At 36.7% G+C, this 18,289-nt stretch overlaps 1 protein-coding gene across 5 annotated transcripts in view; it reads right to left on the minus strand.

Annotated features, from left to right (window-relative positions):
• Positions 1 to 1,838: 1,838 nt before the first annotated feature.
• The window catches only part of LOC128855310 (AN1-type zinc finger protein 6), a 144,336-nt gene continuing 127,885 nt past the window's right edge, over positions 1,839 to 18,289 (minus strand). For 4 of the 5 annotated variants that reach the window (XM_054090110.1, XM_054090111.1, XM_054090108.1 and 1 more), the window contains 3 exons: positions 17,641 to 17,799; positions 8,821 to 8,989; positions 1,839 to 4,601 (listed from right to left, as the gene is read on the minus strand). In XM_054090110.1, coding sequence (XP_053946085.1) covers positions 4,453 to 4,601; positions 8,821 to 8,989; positions 17,641 to 17,799 — 477 coding nt within the window. In that variant the 3' untranslated portion in view covers positions 1,839 to 4,452. Of the gene's footprint in view, positions 4,602 to 8,820; positions 8,990 to 12,419; positions 13,442 to 13,517; positions 14,537 to 17,640; positions 17,800 to 18,289 lie in introns of those variants that run through there. The other variant, XM_054090103.1, reaches the window with a different exon arrangement.

Consider the following 18,289-nt stretch of genomic DNA (forward strand, 5'->3'; position numbering starts at 1 on the left):
CATTTTTTCAGTGAACGCTACTAATTGGACACCTGTGCATTTTTTCTCACACATAGTTTATGCCAGCGAGGAAAAAGAAAGTGCAAATTGCTGTAGCATTAATAAATAAGCGAAAACAAAATATTTGCGTTTGACAATTTGCCAGTTAATTAAAAAATTAGTAAGCGACTATATCATGTCTATGTTATCTTAATCGATTTTCAGGTGTAGAAAAATTTCGAAACATGAAAATTTCAAAATGCGATATCTCTGCGAAAAAAATGATATTTGAGCAAACAAAACGCCATTTGAAAAAAGAAGGATTGTATTTAAAGATGCCATCCTTTAATTTTGGTGAAAGAAAACATCTGCAAGGCTACATAACCTCAAATATGGGCAAAAATGGGGTTTTTTGCACTTTTAGGATATCTCGAAAACTCAAACTAATAAATTAATTTTAGTTATCAATCCGAATTTTGCATGGACAGAGAAGCAGATATTAGTTTAAATTATTTCGGATACTTTTCCTTGTAGACTAGTGTAATCGTAACAGAAAATTGGATCCCTGAAATATTTGAGAAATATTGGGTCTTTCTTTTGATGTTTCATTCGGCGTCACACGGGAAAAATTGTTTTCGGCAACATTCGTTGCTTTCGACGTTTACTTCTTTAGCATCTTCTGGTGCGGATATATTCTGAAATCCGTGAAAATGTAAAGCGGGAAACGTTCGTCAACAGTTTGTTAAATATTTCAATGAAGAAAGCAAACTGGATTAGTTAAATCATTTTTTTTTCGTATATATGTATGTATATATACATTTTTTACTTGAATAAAAAAAATTAAATTAAAAATACTTCCTCCATTTGATTAGAAACCAACACAGAACTCCCTGCCTTTGCCACAGCAAGACTTCGAGTTTTGGGTTCCGATGTCGTGAGAATGAGTAATATTCGTTCTCTAAAACTGGAGGATATTTACAGATTTTCCCAAGGATCTGGAAAATTCTCACAGGACTAACTACCTCTGTCTCTGTCTCTATTCTTTCTTATCTCTTTCTCTGATACTTTTCTCCTTCCCTCCATGGTTATCTACCCTCTTTCCAGAGATCTAAATACAATGGACTTTTTAGCCTGAGTGTTTTAGGAGCCACCAAATCTCTTGGTGCTCCTTGGCTCGACATATTCAAATTTTAATTACAATTTTACCATAGAACTCAGAGAACTTTATCCCACAAAAGAAGAAAACGAATGAAGAAGCTGTCAAAAATTGTTTTGCCGCCAACTTGAAGTCTGACAATACGAATAAACAGCACAAAGCGTGTCGTCAGTACGGGAAACAAAAACCACTCCCTCTTCCCCGTCCGGCCATCTCACACGAACAAAAGTCGCCCTTCCAAATGTTTGCCTGCGTAAATCGGGACTATCACTCGGGGACCCCACTGAACTTTAAACCGACGCGCGTTATCGCTTGAAATTTTCCTCTTACTAAAGCAAACTTTTTTGCAGAATATCAGTTCAAACCGGGGGGGTTGTTTGAGCAACAACTTCAATCTGTTATCAACTAGCCGTCATCCAGCCAGCGCGTTCTCAGTTCTCAGTTTGCATAGAAAAAATAATTTTGAGTTCTTTGCTTTGTAATTTTGTATTATTATTGTAATATTGATAGTTGCTAGAAAGCATTAAAATACATATTTTTAAGTTTATTTTAATTTTTTCATTCATTTATTCATCAAATAATTACAGTGATTGGTGTTAGGTTGTTTATCATTTAATTTTTATTTACGCATTTCTTTTCATCATACACATTAAAGTATTACAGTTCATTGTTGTTGTTTTTTGTAATTTACTTATTTTACGTCTCACATATCCAATGTACCAAGTTTTTTTGTTTTTGTTTTTTTTTTAATTTTATTTAGGCAACACTGCTTCACACTGTTTTTATTACTTTTTTCGCGTTAACCAAAAAAAGTCAACTATGAAAAAAGCAACAAAAACAAGTGAGCAGTGTGTGCTTTAAATTGGTTTTATTTAAATATTTACTTCACCACATCTATTCAACTTATAAAACTACATACATACAACAACAGAAGTCGTCAACTGCAATTCACTAAATATTTTACATTAACTAAAATTAATCGAAGAAAGAATATTTGAAAACGAACTAACCAACAAGGGTGGGGGAGGGAGGAGCGTAATGCCATGTTGCTGCAAATGGAGGAGGAGACTATTGCGGGTGTTGCCGCTTGTTGCAAATTGGCGCTTTTTGTTGCGGCCGCCTACCCTCTGTTCTCTCTCTCTCTATAGATTTACCTTTTTTCCTTAGCATAAACGGCGCTCTGTTCTCAAACAAAACTCTAAGCCTAAAATGATTATCTGCACTTTGCGAAATGTATGCTGCTGCTCCCCCATCAGCGCGCACCTTGATTAGATTTTTGATTATTTCTTTTTAATTAATTGGTTTTTTTTTCTTCTTTTTTGTTGTTTGCTAAGCTTTGATTTGCCTAACGCTGCTGCACACCTTTAAATTTGATAAATATACTTTTGTTTTCTTTTTTTTTAATGTATATTTTTTATTAATAATTAATTATTGTTATTCAAATTAACTAAAAACGTAAAATCAAATTCTACTCCAACAATAAAATTGCAGTTTTACGATTTCCTGCTTGGTTTTTTTTGTTTTTCAATTAATTTACAGCATAAAACAAAGACGAAAAGTAATTTATGTTTTAATATTATTATCATAGTGTGAAGGAAGAAACTAAATAACGCTTAAAGTAAAAAAAAAGAAGTTAAATTATATCGAAAAAATCAACAAAGGAAGAATGCGTTTTAATATAGCGTTTTTTTTTTGTTTTTGTTTGTTTGTTTTTTCCAAAGAACGAACCGTGGTGAGATAGATAGATAATCTTATATTACTAGATCAGTTAAAATATAACTTTTATCGCTTTCGCCCACTCATCAATGTATTATCATTTATGTATATAGGTAATATGTATATTTTATTAAATTAAATTAATCCATTTGCATTTACTCTCATTAATTTTTACGATTATTTGTAATGCTTCGATTTCTTTTTTCAGCATTCTTGCTTATTTTCCCTTCGTTTACCGCTTCATTTACTGCACTATACACTAAGTTTTTTTTTGTTTTAATTAAAATATGTTGTTTACTCCTGCACGCAATTATTAATAGTAAACTAGGTAAAATTATTTTTTTTTTACAATTTTTAAATTTTTTCATTTTTTTTATTTTTAACTTTTTTTTACTTGTTACCGTTTTTTAGCTCATTTTCTTCTGTCTCGCCCGTGTCGTAATAATAATAATATAATATAATAGTAATAGAATTAATAATAATTAATATTTTTTTTTTCTTCGTTTATAATTTCTTGTTTTGCTGTAATTGAAAATAGTATTGATAAATTTCCATAGTTTTCTTATTGTTTGGATTGCCAAATGTGTTTTCTAATAAATTTCTATTTGCGAATTCTGTTTTTTGTTTTTTTTTGTTTTTGGATGAATGTTGAAATTTCTTAAACTCTAACTGCGGCCCATGGGTAGAAGCTTCCTCAAACGTTATAGTTGAACACGTGTATTCGTGTGTGTGTGAGTGTGTGCATATTGTGGTGGGCTGTACATAGTATGCAGTGGTAACGCAGTTGCCGCCAGCTGGAAGTGGTAAAGCTTCAAATTTTGTTCAATCTACAGAGACCACAGCTGCCGGCTGTGTGTGTGTGTGTGTGTGAACGGAAGTGCGTCAACGTACATTTTTCGCTTGCTATAATCTTTGTCTGCAATACGTGTGTGTGTGAGCGCTCCAACGGTTTTAAGCGCTTCGTTGACATAGTCATTATTATCTGTATTTAGTGGAGAGTAGCGTTTCATGTTAACAGCAACAGCTCCTCTGAATTTCTTCACCATACGCCAAGTCTTAATTGAACACTCCGACACGTAGTTCGAGCAGAGTTGCCGCACCCCGCTCATACCCACCAATCTCTGAGGCATTCTTTCAATTGGACCATTCTGATTTTGCGCTGCTTTATGCAAGTTTGTCCGTACGCAGTCACAGCATACAGTCGCAATAATTCCGTTTGGTGTTGGGTAGCACTGCGCTTGAAGTCATGGTGGGACTCAATATTATTAGCATTCTCCTGTGTGTTGGTGGTACTTGTTTGCTTGTATGCATATGTGTGTGTGTGTGCCTGCGGTGTAGTTGCGGAGTGTCGATTTAAATATGCGCGCGCTCTGCTCTATTTTTGTATTAATCTATTAATTTTAGCTGAGTTATACTTTTGTTTTCTGCCATCTGATTTTCATTTCCATTCATTTGTAATTTTATATTAATTATTATTATTATTATATATATATATAGTTATTAATTATATTATCATTATTATTTATATTTAATTTTTATGTATATATTTAATATTTATATTTATATATATATTTATATTATAAAGTTGATGGCACAAAAGTTCAAATTTTTTGTATTTTTTCGCCAACTACCACAGGATTATTGCGTCGAATTTCTTGGGCCCCATGTTCCCGATAATTAAATGTGCAGTCGTGTTTGTCGCTGTATCTGTGTACAGCGCAGTAGAGTCCACCACATCGGCACTGAAAGCCTGCAAAAAGAGAGTAAACAAAGGCTTGGATCAATTGTGGAATCGGTAAGGAAAAAAAACTGGATAACAGGATAAAAATATAAATAAATTAAAAAAAGGCAAAGAATATAAACTTAATTGCACTTATACCATATGATCAAAAAGTACCGGAAGATAATGTTGACTGTTTTATTCAATTGCTAAGGCGTAGTGCACCATGGGAAGGTACTCATGGTCGGGCCAGACAGTCAATAAAGAATATTATTTATCCGTTTTTGAAGCGTTTGAGAGATGCTGTACGTTGCAAACGGCCAAAAATGTGGGCAAACAATTCTTGGATTACGCATGATGATACCGCGAGCCCAAATTGTGCTGGATTATTTGGCCAAACACCAAGGAAAACCATCGTGCAAGCACCGATTCACCTGATATGGCCCCGTGCGACTTCTTTTTGTTTCCCAAGTTGAAGTTACCACTTCATGGAATGAGATTTCAGTCGATAGAGGAGATCAAAGAGCTGAAGGTCATCCCTTCGTCGGCCTACCAGAGGTGCATGCAGGACTGGGTTAAACGTTGGCACATGTGTCTTGCTTCAGACGGATCATAATTTTGAAGGAGATAAAATAAATTTGCCTGAAATTTAACTCTGTTTTGTTTTATTTAAACATTCCCGGTACTTTCTGATCATAGGGTATGTCTGCATTTATTGTAATAGTTTAAAAAAGTAAAGTAGCCATCCATGAATTCACCACAGCCAAGGATGATAGATTACCAGGGGTCGAATCATCACATCAGCGCACGTACCACTCGTCACTGAAAAATTCATACGATATTTCGTACTACGGCATATGTGAACGAGTGCTGAACTTACTCGTTCGATCGAACTGTCATTCAGAAACCTGACGGCTACCCGTAAACGATCGAATTTAATCAAATGTGTAAGTAAATTGTAAAAATAAATAATTATGATTATGATTTTGTAATAAACTTATTATAGGGCGAATTTTAATAAACACAATCCCACACAAAAAGATGATGGTAGAGTATATGGCCAACAAAGACTGCAATTAGTAGAAGTCCTATGCGACAACTTAGGGAAATAGGTATCTGCAGTTTTGAATTTTAGTTAAGTGTATAGTGAAGAATTTTTGATTTTATAAGTTGTTTTGAATTTTATTTTATTTACATTTGTACTCTTTAGCCGAATGGGTTGGTGGTGCGCGACTACCATTCTGTAGTGCGTACATTCGAGTCTCCGTGCATGAACATCAAATAATAGAACAAGTTTTCTTTAATAGCAGTCCCCCTTGTATTAGCATTTCTGCCATGGAAAAAGTTCCTCATAAAAAACAGTTTGCCGTTCGGAGTCGGCTTAAGACTGTAGGTCTCTATTTGTGGAACAACATCAAGACGCCCACCACAAATAGAAGGAGGAGGTGCTAATCATTTCTTTTTGTATTTTTAACATTGGCTGCCAAGTCGTCGGGGGCTCGGCAGCAGGATTCTGCACGATCATTTCACGCGTATTCGTACTCTCGTACAATCAGTTGTTGTTCAGGCGAAAACGAAGCAACATGCGTGGAAACTGTGCTAATTTTTTTCGTATGTAACCAACACAATCTCAATTTTTTCGTAAACAATCTGCTGTTACGACCCCGATTACATCAGCCAATCAGCTGATTTCTTCAAAATCGCTGACAGCCGGTTAACGGTGTGATGTTGGCTACACCTCTGAAGTCTTTTCACTATGACCACTACCTTTTTACCAGCATCACCACCTTTTTTCAGCATTTCCCAAAATTATATAGGACATTTTTTTATGGTGTTCCAACAACAAAACTAACTGTATTTTTATTTGCTTATTAATACCTTAATTGAAAGTTGAAAATAACACATTTGAGTTTTGTAAAAAAATTTTGATTTTTATTTGCTTGTAAAATCAGACAAACTTTAGAAATTTTCCAAGATTTGTCTTTCTTTTTTAAAATTCCTCTTTGTTATTAAAATGAATTTGTTTTGTATCAGCTATATTGAACGGCAGTCAGTGCCAGTTTGCCCTCAAGCCTTTATGTAAATAGTAGGGAGACTGCATCATTCACTTTCATTAAGCGTGCCTTCCTATCCACAGTTCTTATCATTCACTACCCGTGGCGTCATATTCACAACTCTCATCAGGCATATGAAACGCCTAGTTTGTGAATTGGTTGTCGTTCCCTCGACAGTTGGTTCTACGTTACCGGAACGACCGGATTTATATCCAGCCGAGCATCCGATTCAGTCGAGTTCTGCACGATCATTTCACGAGTATTCTCGTCCAATCAGACGGCAACGAAGTGTCATTGGTTGATTTTGCACTAGTACAATATCTTTTTTTTTTTGTTAACACATTCAAAGTGCTGTCAGCACATAAACTGGTTCTGTCAAATTCGCTTAGAGCCGAGAGCCGAATAACGGTCTGCGCTAAAGAGTACACCTCTAAAAATCTTTTCCCCATGCCCCGTGCATGTATGGGGAATGTTTATGCTGCAACAAACGTCTTCTCTAAGTCTGTGCCTTATTGTACGAATGACTTACAATCGGCACGACAGGCAGAACCGAGCTACCCGAGCGCAATAAATTACTTTTAGACACAAACTCACGCCAAGTCACATTAAACAAGTAGCAGCAGTATGGCTCCAATTTTGTTTTTAATTTTATTTATTTGGGCTTTAAATTATCAAATTTTGTTTTAATGGCTCTAAACTATCAATCTTTGTTTATAGATTTTGACATTTTAGCCAGCAAAAGCAAAAAATAAAATATATTGTATTACTCTTGTTGTATTTGCTCTACTGCTGCACCTGTACCTGCTCCTGTTTAACGTGCCTTGTCACACATATAAAAAGATAATTTCTAACTCTCTATGCTTTACCACCGGCTCTACACTCTTTCTAAGCTAAACTCATGGGTTTCATAGCGACACAGCAAGCAATGAATTTTTTGGAAGTGTTACAACAGAACATGCTTTCCAATCGGTGGGGTCTAATTACGAATCACCTATTAATCATTTGGATGACTCATTGCAACTTTCTCGCAACAGATAACAAATACTTCCGCGCGTTTGAAATGTTCGCTAGTGGAAGTCGCGATAGAGTGCTCCGTATTTCAAAACGTATCATTTTTTTCCATACATAAGTGTGATTTCAGCGAGTGATAGAGGACATAAGCATTCCTCCAAAACGAAGTGTACACTGCGATTGACTTGAGCGTAATCGCGAAAACCAAATGAAGTTGGTCGCTGACTACTAACTGCAGAGTATCCAAATCGCTCTGACCAAAACTGCATCTTAAAATGTCCCCGTGGATTCAACAAATCAACTACCAGCGCCCTCAAAAGTGTTATGAAGGGTCACTGTCCTATTGGCACCCTATAATGGGTGTACCTCACAATGACTGCTGCAGGAGTTGTGGGGATGAAGAAGAAACTAAGTCGGCGCAAAACCTCCCCTCTGAATGTATTGCACATCAAAGAAGCCGTGCCAAATATCTTGGCGATTATTTCTTTCAAGACCTGGGAATTCGGCCAAATATCTCACGGGAGGAACTTATAAGGACTTATTAAAAAAATCTAAGTGATTTAAGAAACTTAGTTAGGGCATGGAAATTAAATGCAGATATCACAATGGATCTTAGGGCTCAACGAGTGTCTTGTCTTAGACAAGCAACCTGACTAAGCTAATCTACTTCCATACATACAACAGGGTTTGATTGAAAAGTAATGAGCCTTACCGCGCGGAGCGTCTGCCAAGCGATCAACCGAATCGGCTGGTGGAGGAAAATGATCGTTGGAACCCTTCCAATAGAAACCGGTCCCAGTTCACTGGCAACAGCGGTGCAGTCAACATCGCTCCGCGCGTGAAAGCTGTTTTAAAAGTGTTAGGATTTTGCAGTGGCGAAAATGCAGCGATCGTTGGAGCAACGTTACCCGATCAAATTTTGCGTAAAGCTAAACAAAACGAGTACCGAAACCATTGGGCTACTCAAGGAAATAAGGCTCATTACTTTTCAATAAAACCCTGTACGTACATATGTGTACATGTATTGTCCAGTCAAAACGCTCCCAAAAATTAATAATTTCCCCAAAAATTAATAATTTAGTTTCGCCACAAAATAGTGTCGATTTTTCATGCCATATAATTTTTTGCCCTTTTCAAAATTTTTAATTGGCCCTCGAATTATCTCATCTATGCCCAACACTCACCGGTAAGACCAACTTTCTTGCGGCATTCAGCGCAACGATTCTTTTTCTTTTTTGCATCTTTATCTTCCTCCTTGTCTTTATCATCTTCAGCTGGTTGGGAGGATGTTGATGGACCGGCAGCTGTAGCAGCTTCGGTGCTAGTTTTGGCTGCGCTTTCTTCGTTTATTTTCTGTAAGTGTAAAAAAGCGAACATATTTATATAGTTGCGAGCGAACGAAAATATTTATATGGAAATATTTAAGTATTACATAAATAGCGAATAGGATAAAGCTTAAAGAAATTTAGATAAAAAATATATATATTTTTTTACCTTCATTTACTGTCACGCAAGCTCATCACTTTTAGCCCTATCACTAAAGTTCCGAACGCTTAGGATAAAATCACTTTAAAGCTACATATTTCAAATGCTATTATATATTGGGGTAGAGCGTAGTATGCTGCTTCTGATGCTCCCCCCCTTCCTCTTCCTCTTTAACAACACACAAGATCAACAATCAGAATCAGAGCGTTTTTCGGTGGCTAAAAGCCAAAATTCCTTTGCTCTATGCCAATTTTAACGAACTACATTTGAACAAACAAAAAATTTGCCTGCTTAAGCTACATGCCAGTGCAGTGCCCGTGAATTTAGTTAAACTTTCAAATGTATAGTGAGAGCAAATCACGTACAATGTACTTGCATTATATTCATGTGACTTTTATTTAATTTTTTTTTTCGTTATCGTTTGGCTGCCACAGACACAATAGCGGAAGTTCAAAGACGCACAGAAGGAATGTAAAAGGAAAAAACAAAACTATTTAGTGATCTGAAAATGTTTGGCCTGTATACCTATAAACGATGTTCAGAGGATAGTCAACAAAATGGGCGTTGAATTTAATATCATTAAAGGATTTCCATACGTATTATATTCTCATTTGATAACAGACTTTTCTGTTCAGACTTTTTCGACTTTGGACGTGAACTTGACATATTTCTATTGCAGCTAACGACTTAAACTTCCTAAAAGGATTCTCGAACAGGACAAAAAATGCGAAATTCGGGTGCTCAATTGAAGATTTTTAAAAAGGTGCTCAATCGAGGGTTAACAGAGCTTTGTCCGAGTTCAATTATTTCTCGAATTTTTCAGAGCTATACTTATGGGATTCAAAATCAATACTCTATTATAATAGATTGAAGTACTAATTATTGCGTAATAATTTAACATAATTTTATGGGAATTTACCCTCCTGATGTCCCCCTACAACAATTACATATGAGGCACAGATGCTACCTGTCAAGGAGCACAACAAACTACTCAGCAAACAGTTTCCACTCGAGTGTTACCGTAGGTTTCACCGATGTAGACACCTGCATGAACCAGAACCACCTCACAGGCACAGCAGGAGGCATATCTGCACCAAAAAAAAAACCAGAAGCTGCATTTAGTGGCAGCAGTATCTCTATTTCAAACGTTCTTTGCTTAAATTTATTAATTAAATGCTTTAATTAACCTCGCGCCCAAAAGTATGTAATTTCTGTACCAGAATATTAACGAGCAAAATTCGCCAAATTCGCTCTTGAGAAAAAGGAAGAGATAGTGAACCAGGAACGATACATAGAATAGAAGATTGCGCCCACCAGAGACGAGAGTGACGTCACACTGGTGCAGTTGCGTGAAAGAAATCTTGAAATGTGAACAAGAATGAGAGACGAGGAGGAAATTACACAAACAACACACGAATAAATTGCACAGCAGTTCTGTCAAATTCAAATTCGCCATCTTTGTACTCAGTACATCGTACAAGAGCGAGAAGCTGCAAAAACCTCGCAATATTTCCTAAACTACTCTACCTGCTTGACACCAATAGATAGATACATATTTCAGTGAGGAACAAAAGTATGGGCACTCTTCATTAAAATATAAAAAAAAAAAAAAATATTATAATATAAACAAATCAATATTTTGTAGCCAAGCCCTTTTGCTTCCAGCCATCTTGGCATCGATGAAACCAATTTTTGGGTGGTGCACTCTCATCCAGTGCAACCTTCAACTCTGCTTTTGGCCATATAGCACGCTTCTTAACGCGACTATTTAGCTCTTCCCACACAATTTCTATTCGTTTTAGATCAGGCGACTGAGGCGGATGCGGTAATGTATGTTTAATGTGGTGCGCAAGCCACATACGCACATCATCATGAGCCGTATGCGACGGGTCATTGTCTTGTTGAAATGCAAATGAGTCTGGCAATTTCAGCTTTTCGGCACATTGTTTGAAATTTCTCTTCAGGATTTCCACATAATATCTCTTATCCAGAATGCCGTCAGCGAATTCCAGCTCGCGGACACCTGCAGCGGGCATGCAGCCCCACACAATGACTCCTTCGCCACCATGTTTTACAGTCGCAGTAAAGTTCTATTTTTGGAGTCCGGTGTTAGGCTTTCCCCACTCAGTTTGCCGGCCATCCGATTGCAAGAAGTTGAATTTGCTTTCTTCATCCGATAATGGTACTTTGACCCAAAAGTCACTTGGATTGTTTAGATAATCCTTAGCAAAGGCTAAGCGCTTCTTTTGGTTCACTTTTGAAATGAGAGGTTTGCGTCTAACATCGCGAGAATTGCAGTTCTCCTCATGCAATGCTCTCCGGACCATTATTGGATAAATATACTTTCCCATCTCTTCCTTAACTTCCGTTGCGATTTGTGTGGAGGATATTTTTGGGTTCTTTTTTTTTACCTTCTTCACTATTTGGCAGCGTTCATTCACAGCCTTAGGCCTGCCCGTACCTTTCAGGCGTCCACAGATCAAGCGCTGTGGAAACGTTGAACAATGCTCCGTCGTATGGGGTATCGACTTTTGTCCATAATTTCACCAATCTTGCCGTCTGATTTGCCCCGATCGTGCAAATATTATATTATTTTGCGCTGAGATTCACTTTTGGTGTTGGTCATTTTACTAAAAATTAAGCAAAGTTCGCAGTAATTGAAGGCACTATAGTGTTTGCAGTTTAATCTGTGACGACAATGCAAGCGCATGCGTATACACAAGGACATTTGAAAACAAAAAAATTGCAAGATCAATAAAATTTCGATGAATTAGCGCGATAAAACTTACTTTTGTTTCGTTATAATAAGTCCTTTTTTATTTTATATTTAGTGCTAATTAAATATAACAAGTAATAAAAAAGAGTTTAAGGGAATATGATTGCTAATTTGTCCTTCTGTCTAGCGATTTTTTTGTGATTAAAAATTACTTCATAAGTGGACAAAAAATAATGCTGAAGTGGAAGTATCTTGCTGTGCCAACACTTTTGTTCGTCACTGTACATATGTTGAGCGCAAATTTCAGTCGATATCAAATCACACATACGTACATATGTATACGTATATAATAAGAACTAAAGCAGGAAATAAGCAGATAAGGGCAAATGAGAAACCAATAGTTCTTGCCACATGGTTTTGTGTTTATAAATCGTGCAAGACACTATATTTTTATCTCAAGCCGTTTCGTGAAAAGTACGAGTTGTAGACATGTTTTGAAAAGGTGGCACAGTTCAATTTTACTGATGTTTAGACATTTGTGATGGTCAATCTAATCAAGAAGCTAATTGGTAAGACATTTACCCTTTTATTAGGCGAACTATTATTACTAGTTGATCTAGCAGCAGGATCAGCGATTGGCACTACTACAGGCGTAATAATGGAATTATGCATTTCTTCAGTTCTGCGATTACCACCCACGCCGCTGCCATTGCCGCTGTTGTCACCACTAAGATCAGTTACGGTTTCTACTGTCGTTGTATTACTTATATTTGTTGTTTCCTCCGGAAGTTGTTGTTGCTCATTGCTTTCCTGTGTTGTTTTTGCATGCTCTTCTTTAACCATTGCCACTGTAAAATTGTTGCTGGTCGTAGGTATATCGAAAGATTTTGTCGAATCGCCCCCCAATGTGCCATCATAAACTTTGACATTCCTCTCGTCGATGGGAAACAACTTGTCCTGCACGGGACTAAAGCGTCTCACTGCTGGCACATTTACAGATCCAGATTCTACAACGCCTGCACCGGATGGCAAATGTTTTGTACCGACACTGTGTCGTCGCTGCCGCTTGAGCATCCGACTACCACTGCGTTGTTTGCTAGCACCGCGCTCTTTATTATCAACTGAGGTGGAATGTGCAGCAACAACAATTCTATTCGATCGTCCAGGAGTGAGCGCAATTGGTGGCAAATAATTGGTCGTCTCCTCTTCATCTGGCAATTTTCTTGCGAATTGCTTAGCCAGCTTGGATAATTCGGCAGCCTCCAATTCGGCTTGCGCTCCCTGTGGCACTCTCTTCAGCCTTTTGCTGATTTTACCCGTGCCTGGTTTGCGTTTGACCACAACCGTCTGTTTAACTTTCAGTATCGATTTGCTTTTGCGCATCGGTGGCAGTAGGCTCGCAGCAGCATTTGCATTTGACGCATTCAACCGTGATTTGGTTTTATTGATCAATTGTTTATTGGCATCCCCAGTGGTTAGACGCAATTTAGACTTGCTAATCGGTGAGACAAAGTTAACGTGGTGTTTGCGTTTCATTGACGTTGGGCGCTTGCCGCCCATTGACCTCAAAGCATCGCCACTGGCCGAGCGCAACTTTCTAGTGTCTTGTAAAATATAGGTAACAAAGGAAAGGTATATTAAACAATACACAATTTGTTAACTTTGTTAATTTGTGCTCACGATTTCGACGGCCACCATGGAAGGCAGACGCAGCTTCGGGTGCGCCCATTACCGCTGATGTTGAGGTGGATGGTGATGCACCGGCAGGAATATTTAATTGTGTCACTACACCGGGTATGTTTGTAGAGCCAGCAGTTGGCGAGGCAAAGTTATTCGCGATATTATCATCCTGGTTTTGTTGTTGCTGTTGTTGCTTGCGTATGCGCTCATTAGCATCTGTGGTGGCAGTTGTGGCAACGGGTGGTGTTGTCTTCATTTTAGCAGTTGGCATAATTTTTTTATTTTTCAATCCACTCAGCTTGAAGAATAATTTGAAAACGTTTTCTCTATGTTGGTTTTGACGTTAACGACGAAAATGGTGGGCGACAAACAGTGCCGATATAAAGTGGAAGTTGTTGATTTTCAATATAAACGAATTTGGTTTAACGTAAATTTGGCTTCAACTTCAGTGGCATCATACATCCCCCATTACTTTTAATACGGCCTAATAAAGTGTTGGTTTTTTTTTTTGGTAGTATTTAAAAAATTAAAAAATTTGTTTCGAAGTAGAAAAATGAAAACTGACTTCTCAATCGACTTAAATTTCATAGCAACTGAAGGTTAAAATTTTATTTTGTTTCTATTACAAGGGAGTTACATCATAAGGGATGCATTTTCAACTGTGAACTATCACGTCTTTGTATTTTCAAATATATATTTTTAGTTAATATTTTTAACTCACTGTGTGTAATGATCTACTAGTAGTAGTAAAAGTATTCGATGCGGTACCAGCTGGTGGTAGTAGAGGAAGAGGAAGGACTCCTCTGCGTTGGAAAGATCAGGTGGAAAAGGACTTGGCTTCACTTGGTGTGTCCAATTGGCGCCGGTTAGCACGAGAAAGAAACGACTGGCGCGCTTTGTTAAACTCGGCCAAAGTCGCGTAAGCGGTTATCGCGCCAATTAAGAAGAAGAAGAGTGTGTAATGATAAAAATTAAAAATTTGTGTGCTCCAAAGTACTTTAAAAACGCTTTAAAGGCAATTTTCCAGATAATTTTCGAACTAAATGAAACCACCAGAATCCCTGCCAAAATTAGTGCTGTTTCCCCTATTTTTTTTTTTTGTCAATAAAAAAATTAAGATCTTTTTTTATAAAATCGGCGATAAAGGCAAGTAGTGAATTTAAAGACCTGGGTGTCTATTTAGACGACAAGCTCAACCAACTTCTCCACTCACATAAATTATATTTCTTTTTTTTTTTTTAATAAAATAAAAAAATGTGTACTTTTAAAATTCGTCGAAATTATATTGGTTTTCTGTTCCCTATACTCTCAAACTGTTGTTGTTTTTGTGACCAGCACCGTTTTACTACCACTGTCCTCGTGTTTTTATGTCTTTTTTTTTTTCTAAGTCAGATCCATTTAGTGAAGTCCAAGTATATCAGCAAATTCTTTATCTCGAAGGCTAAGAAAGGCTTACCGAAGGAGCGGAGTTGTGCCCTAGCTAGCCCTAGCATTCACATAAGTAGTGGAAAGCACTTTCCTTCAGCCCTTCCGCTTGACAGCTTCTGCAGATTGGATTGAAGAGGCTGGCTGCATGATTCCCTACTTTCCAATGACCTGTAAGTGAAATGTTTGATCGAGAACATGCTAACATGTGATTCGTCCTTTGGATTTTGTACGACGGCCATGTGTTTTATGTTGTAATACATGTAAGTATAGTCAATTGCTTCCACCTTCTTTCGGCTAAAGCAGGATAGTGTGAAGCAGTTGATGCTTTTATTGTGTTGAGTGCGGTGGAAACTGCCACCGCCTCTGCTATGTGTAGTGTCGAACCTTTTCTTGCTAGTTCATCCGCTATCTCATTACCCCGTATGTACCTATGACCTGGAACCCATATCAGAGTAATTTTAAGCCAATGACTAAGTAATTCTAGTTCTAGTTTGGATGAAATGGAGTTGGAGTCTAAGGCTTTGATGGCTGTTTGACTGTTGTACTCGTACTGAGTTCGGTTCAAGTTAGGTTTGGCGGCCGTTTCATGCAGTCTATTTTAATAGCTTAGAGTCTGTGAAATTAGTTGATCCCATTCCTTCCTATTGCTTTCGCTGCTTACTAATAAATCTCATGTCCTTCGAGTCTAGGCGCCTTTTATTGTCAATGTGTTTTGTCTTTAATATAGGGTTTTTCAGCAAGAGCGCTTCAACTTGAACTTTTTTGAATAAAACACAAACGGTTTGACTTTTTTAACTAATTTTTTTTTTATTATCGAGTTTGAACATATACATTTAAGTATGAAATTCGATTTCTTTTGCATGACCACCGCGTGCACGTTTTACGAAGTCCAATCGTTGAACCCTATTTTCGACCACTCTTTTGCATAAATCGGCCGAAATTCCAGCAATTTCGCGTTCAATATTGGCTCTGAGCTCACAAATCGTCGCCGGCTTGTTACTGTAGACCAATGACTTCACATAACCCCAAAACGGGACGGCTTGTTAAATGGACCGTAAAATGGTCGTATTGCTCTTAAAGTAGCAGCAACAGAACGATTATTTTCATAAAAAAATTTGCACGATTTGCAATCGTTGCTCAAGTGTGTAGCGTTCCATGATGAAATGTATACTAATGAAGTTTACAAATGACTAGCGAAAAATAAAAAATATTGCGTCGTTCGCCCTCCCTATCGGAAAAAAGTTGAAGCGCACCTATTGAATAACCCTATATTTGTGAGTACTCTTAATCGATTGTCCGTAGCTGCTAAATACCAAACACCATTTAAATGTTCCCTCGCACATTTTCCCTTGTAATAAAATGTTTTTTGTCGGTATTGTTAAAACTTTTTATCTGATGAATATTCCTTTTAATAGGATACTAGCATAATTTAATGCTTATTTTTCTTCTTTAGACTTTGATTTTTCTTACTCTAAGTCTACTTTCAAGAAGTTACTAATAAGATTATCATAGAATCTTGGTTTGTCTCTATCTATCTTATAGTCTGTAAGCCTGATTCAATAATAAAAGGTTTGCTCAGAAAGCCACTTTCTCGTTCTTGACAAATCGGCTCCCTTAGCTAGACAGGAATTTCAGTTCTTCGACTCAGTCTCTCTGGGTCACTGCCAAAGGAACCAGCAGGCTTTTTATATATTTTATCCTAAGCACGATGGCTAATCCATCTAGAGTTGATATGTTAGATAGTGACAGTTCTGACGAATAGTATTTTCAATCTGATAAGACGGAAGATGACGGCATTACTTCGTCAAGTGGAAGTGAAATCCGTGCAATAAGGAATCCACTCAGGGATTTCAACAGCATTTTGTTTATAATTTTTTTTTTTTTTTTTTGATTTTATGAAAAAATTTTCTTGTGTTAAGGGGTTACATGGGTTTCGTGGGTTCAAAATATCGACTTTTTTTGGCTTATTAATTTCTACAACATCTCAAGAATATTATCCTAAATTTTCAAGCCGATCCGAATAATAGTTTCGGAGATACAACCTTTGGAAGGTGTGCGCTCCAAGCCACTTTTATTGTTACTCAAAACTTAAACGCGTTTTCCCCGGAAATGTGTTTTCAAAGTCGGTTGTCAAATCTTCTCGAAAACTACTCAACCGATCTTGATTAAATTTTACACAGGTGTTCAAGGTACAATTTACTTGAGCTTGAACAAAGGATTTCAATTACAACTATTTAAAAAAAAAAAAAAATGTTAAGCAAATTTGACAATGGAGGAGTTTTAATTTTTTTTGTTTTTGAAAATTTCAGAAATTATTTTTTAAACATGTATATATATATTATATAAGACAGAAACAAGTTTGAATTAAAAAAATAATTTTTTACATAGAAAAAAGAATATTGAAAATAGGCATTTTTTACCCGACGAAACCCATGTAACCCTTAAATAAAGTTAAAATTTTTTTTTTTTTTGATTTTATGAAAAATTTTTCTTGTGTTAAATAAATCCTTAGTTTTTGTAACGTTCAACGTATTTATTTTCTTTAATGCGCACTCCAATAACTCTCGTTCTCAGCGACGCTCGCCCGCCCAGCGGCTCCGTCCCCAAAGGGTTAAAAATTAATTCGCAAAATATAATCTTAGTGAGAGTTCTCAAGATAAATGTCGGTTCGTTAAATCTCTGTTTTTTCACTCACCTCTTTTATTTCACTATGCTGCTGCTGTAAACTTTGCACTGTCGGCTGTGCGGTATTTGTTATTGTGATGGCTGGACTGAATGTGGGGCTTGGCTGTGGGCTTGGAACTGATACAGGTGTGCTGCTAACAGGTGGTTGTTGCTTTTTTCTCAAAGAATCCTGTGAATAATGCGATATAAAATTTATACAAAATTTAAGTCAAGTAAATAAATATATTTTGTAGCGCATAAAACTAAGCCAATCATAGCATTTTTTTTTTGTTTTTTGTTTTGCCCTGATATAGTAAAGTGTCCTCCAAGTTCGAATTAATTTTGTAAATCCCAATATACGGTCAAAATTAACTTTTTTGCTAAACATCAAACCAAACTATTTTTTTTTAGAGTTTGAGTCATAACTAAAAAAAAAATTTATGTCAGTTTTTCCAAGTTAACCTTTGAAATCGAGATATAGAGCTCTGAAATTCGCGAAAAAAATTATTTTAAATTAAAGAATGAACGCGAAAAAAGTCAATTGTGTTTACTCATCACTTGCGTAAAGCTAACTGTAATTAGAAAATGGATAAACATATTCATAGTATCTGTTGTCATAACAATTTGGCGTATTCACTTTTGTAACTTCCACGTATTCTTCAAAATATATTCGCTTCTTC

Source organism: Anastrepha ludens, chromosome 2 (genome assembly GCF_028408465.1).
Source record: "Anastrepha ludens isolate Willacy chromosome 2, idAnaLude1.1, whole genome shotgun sequence".
In the NCBI taxonomy this organism is placed as follows: domain Eukaryota; kingdom Metazoa; phylum Arthropoda; class Insecta; order Diptera; family Tephritidae; genus Anastrepha; species Anastrepha ludens.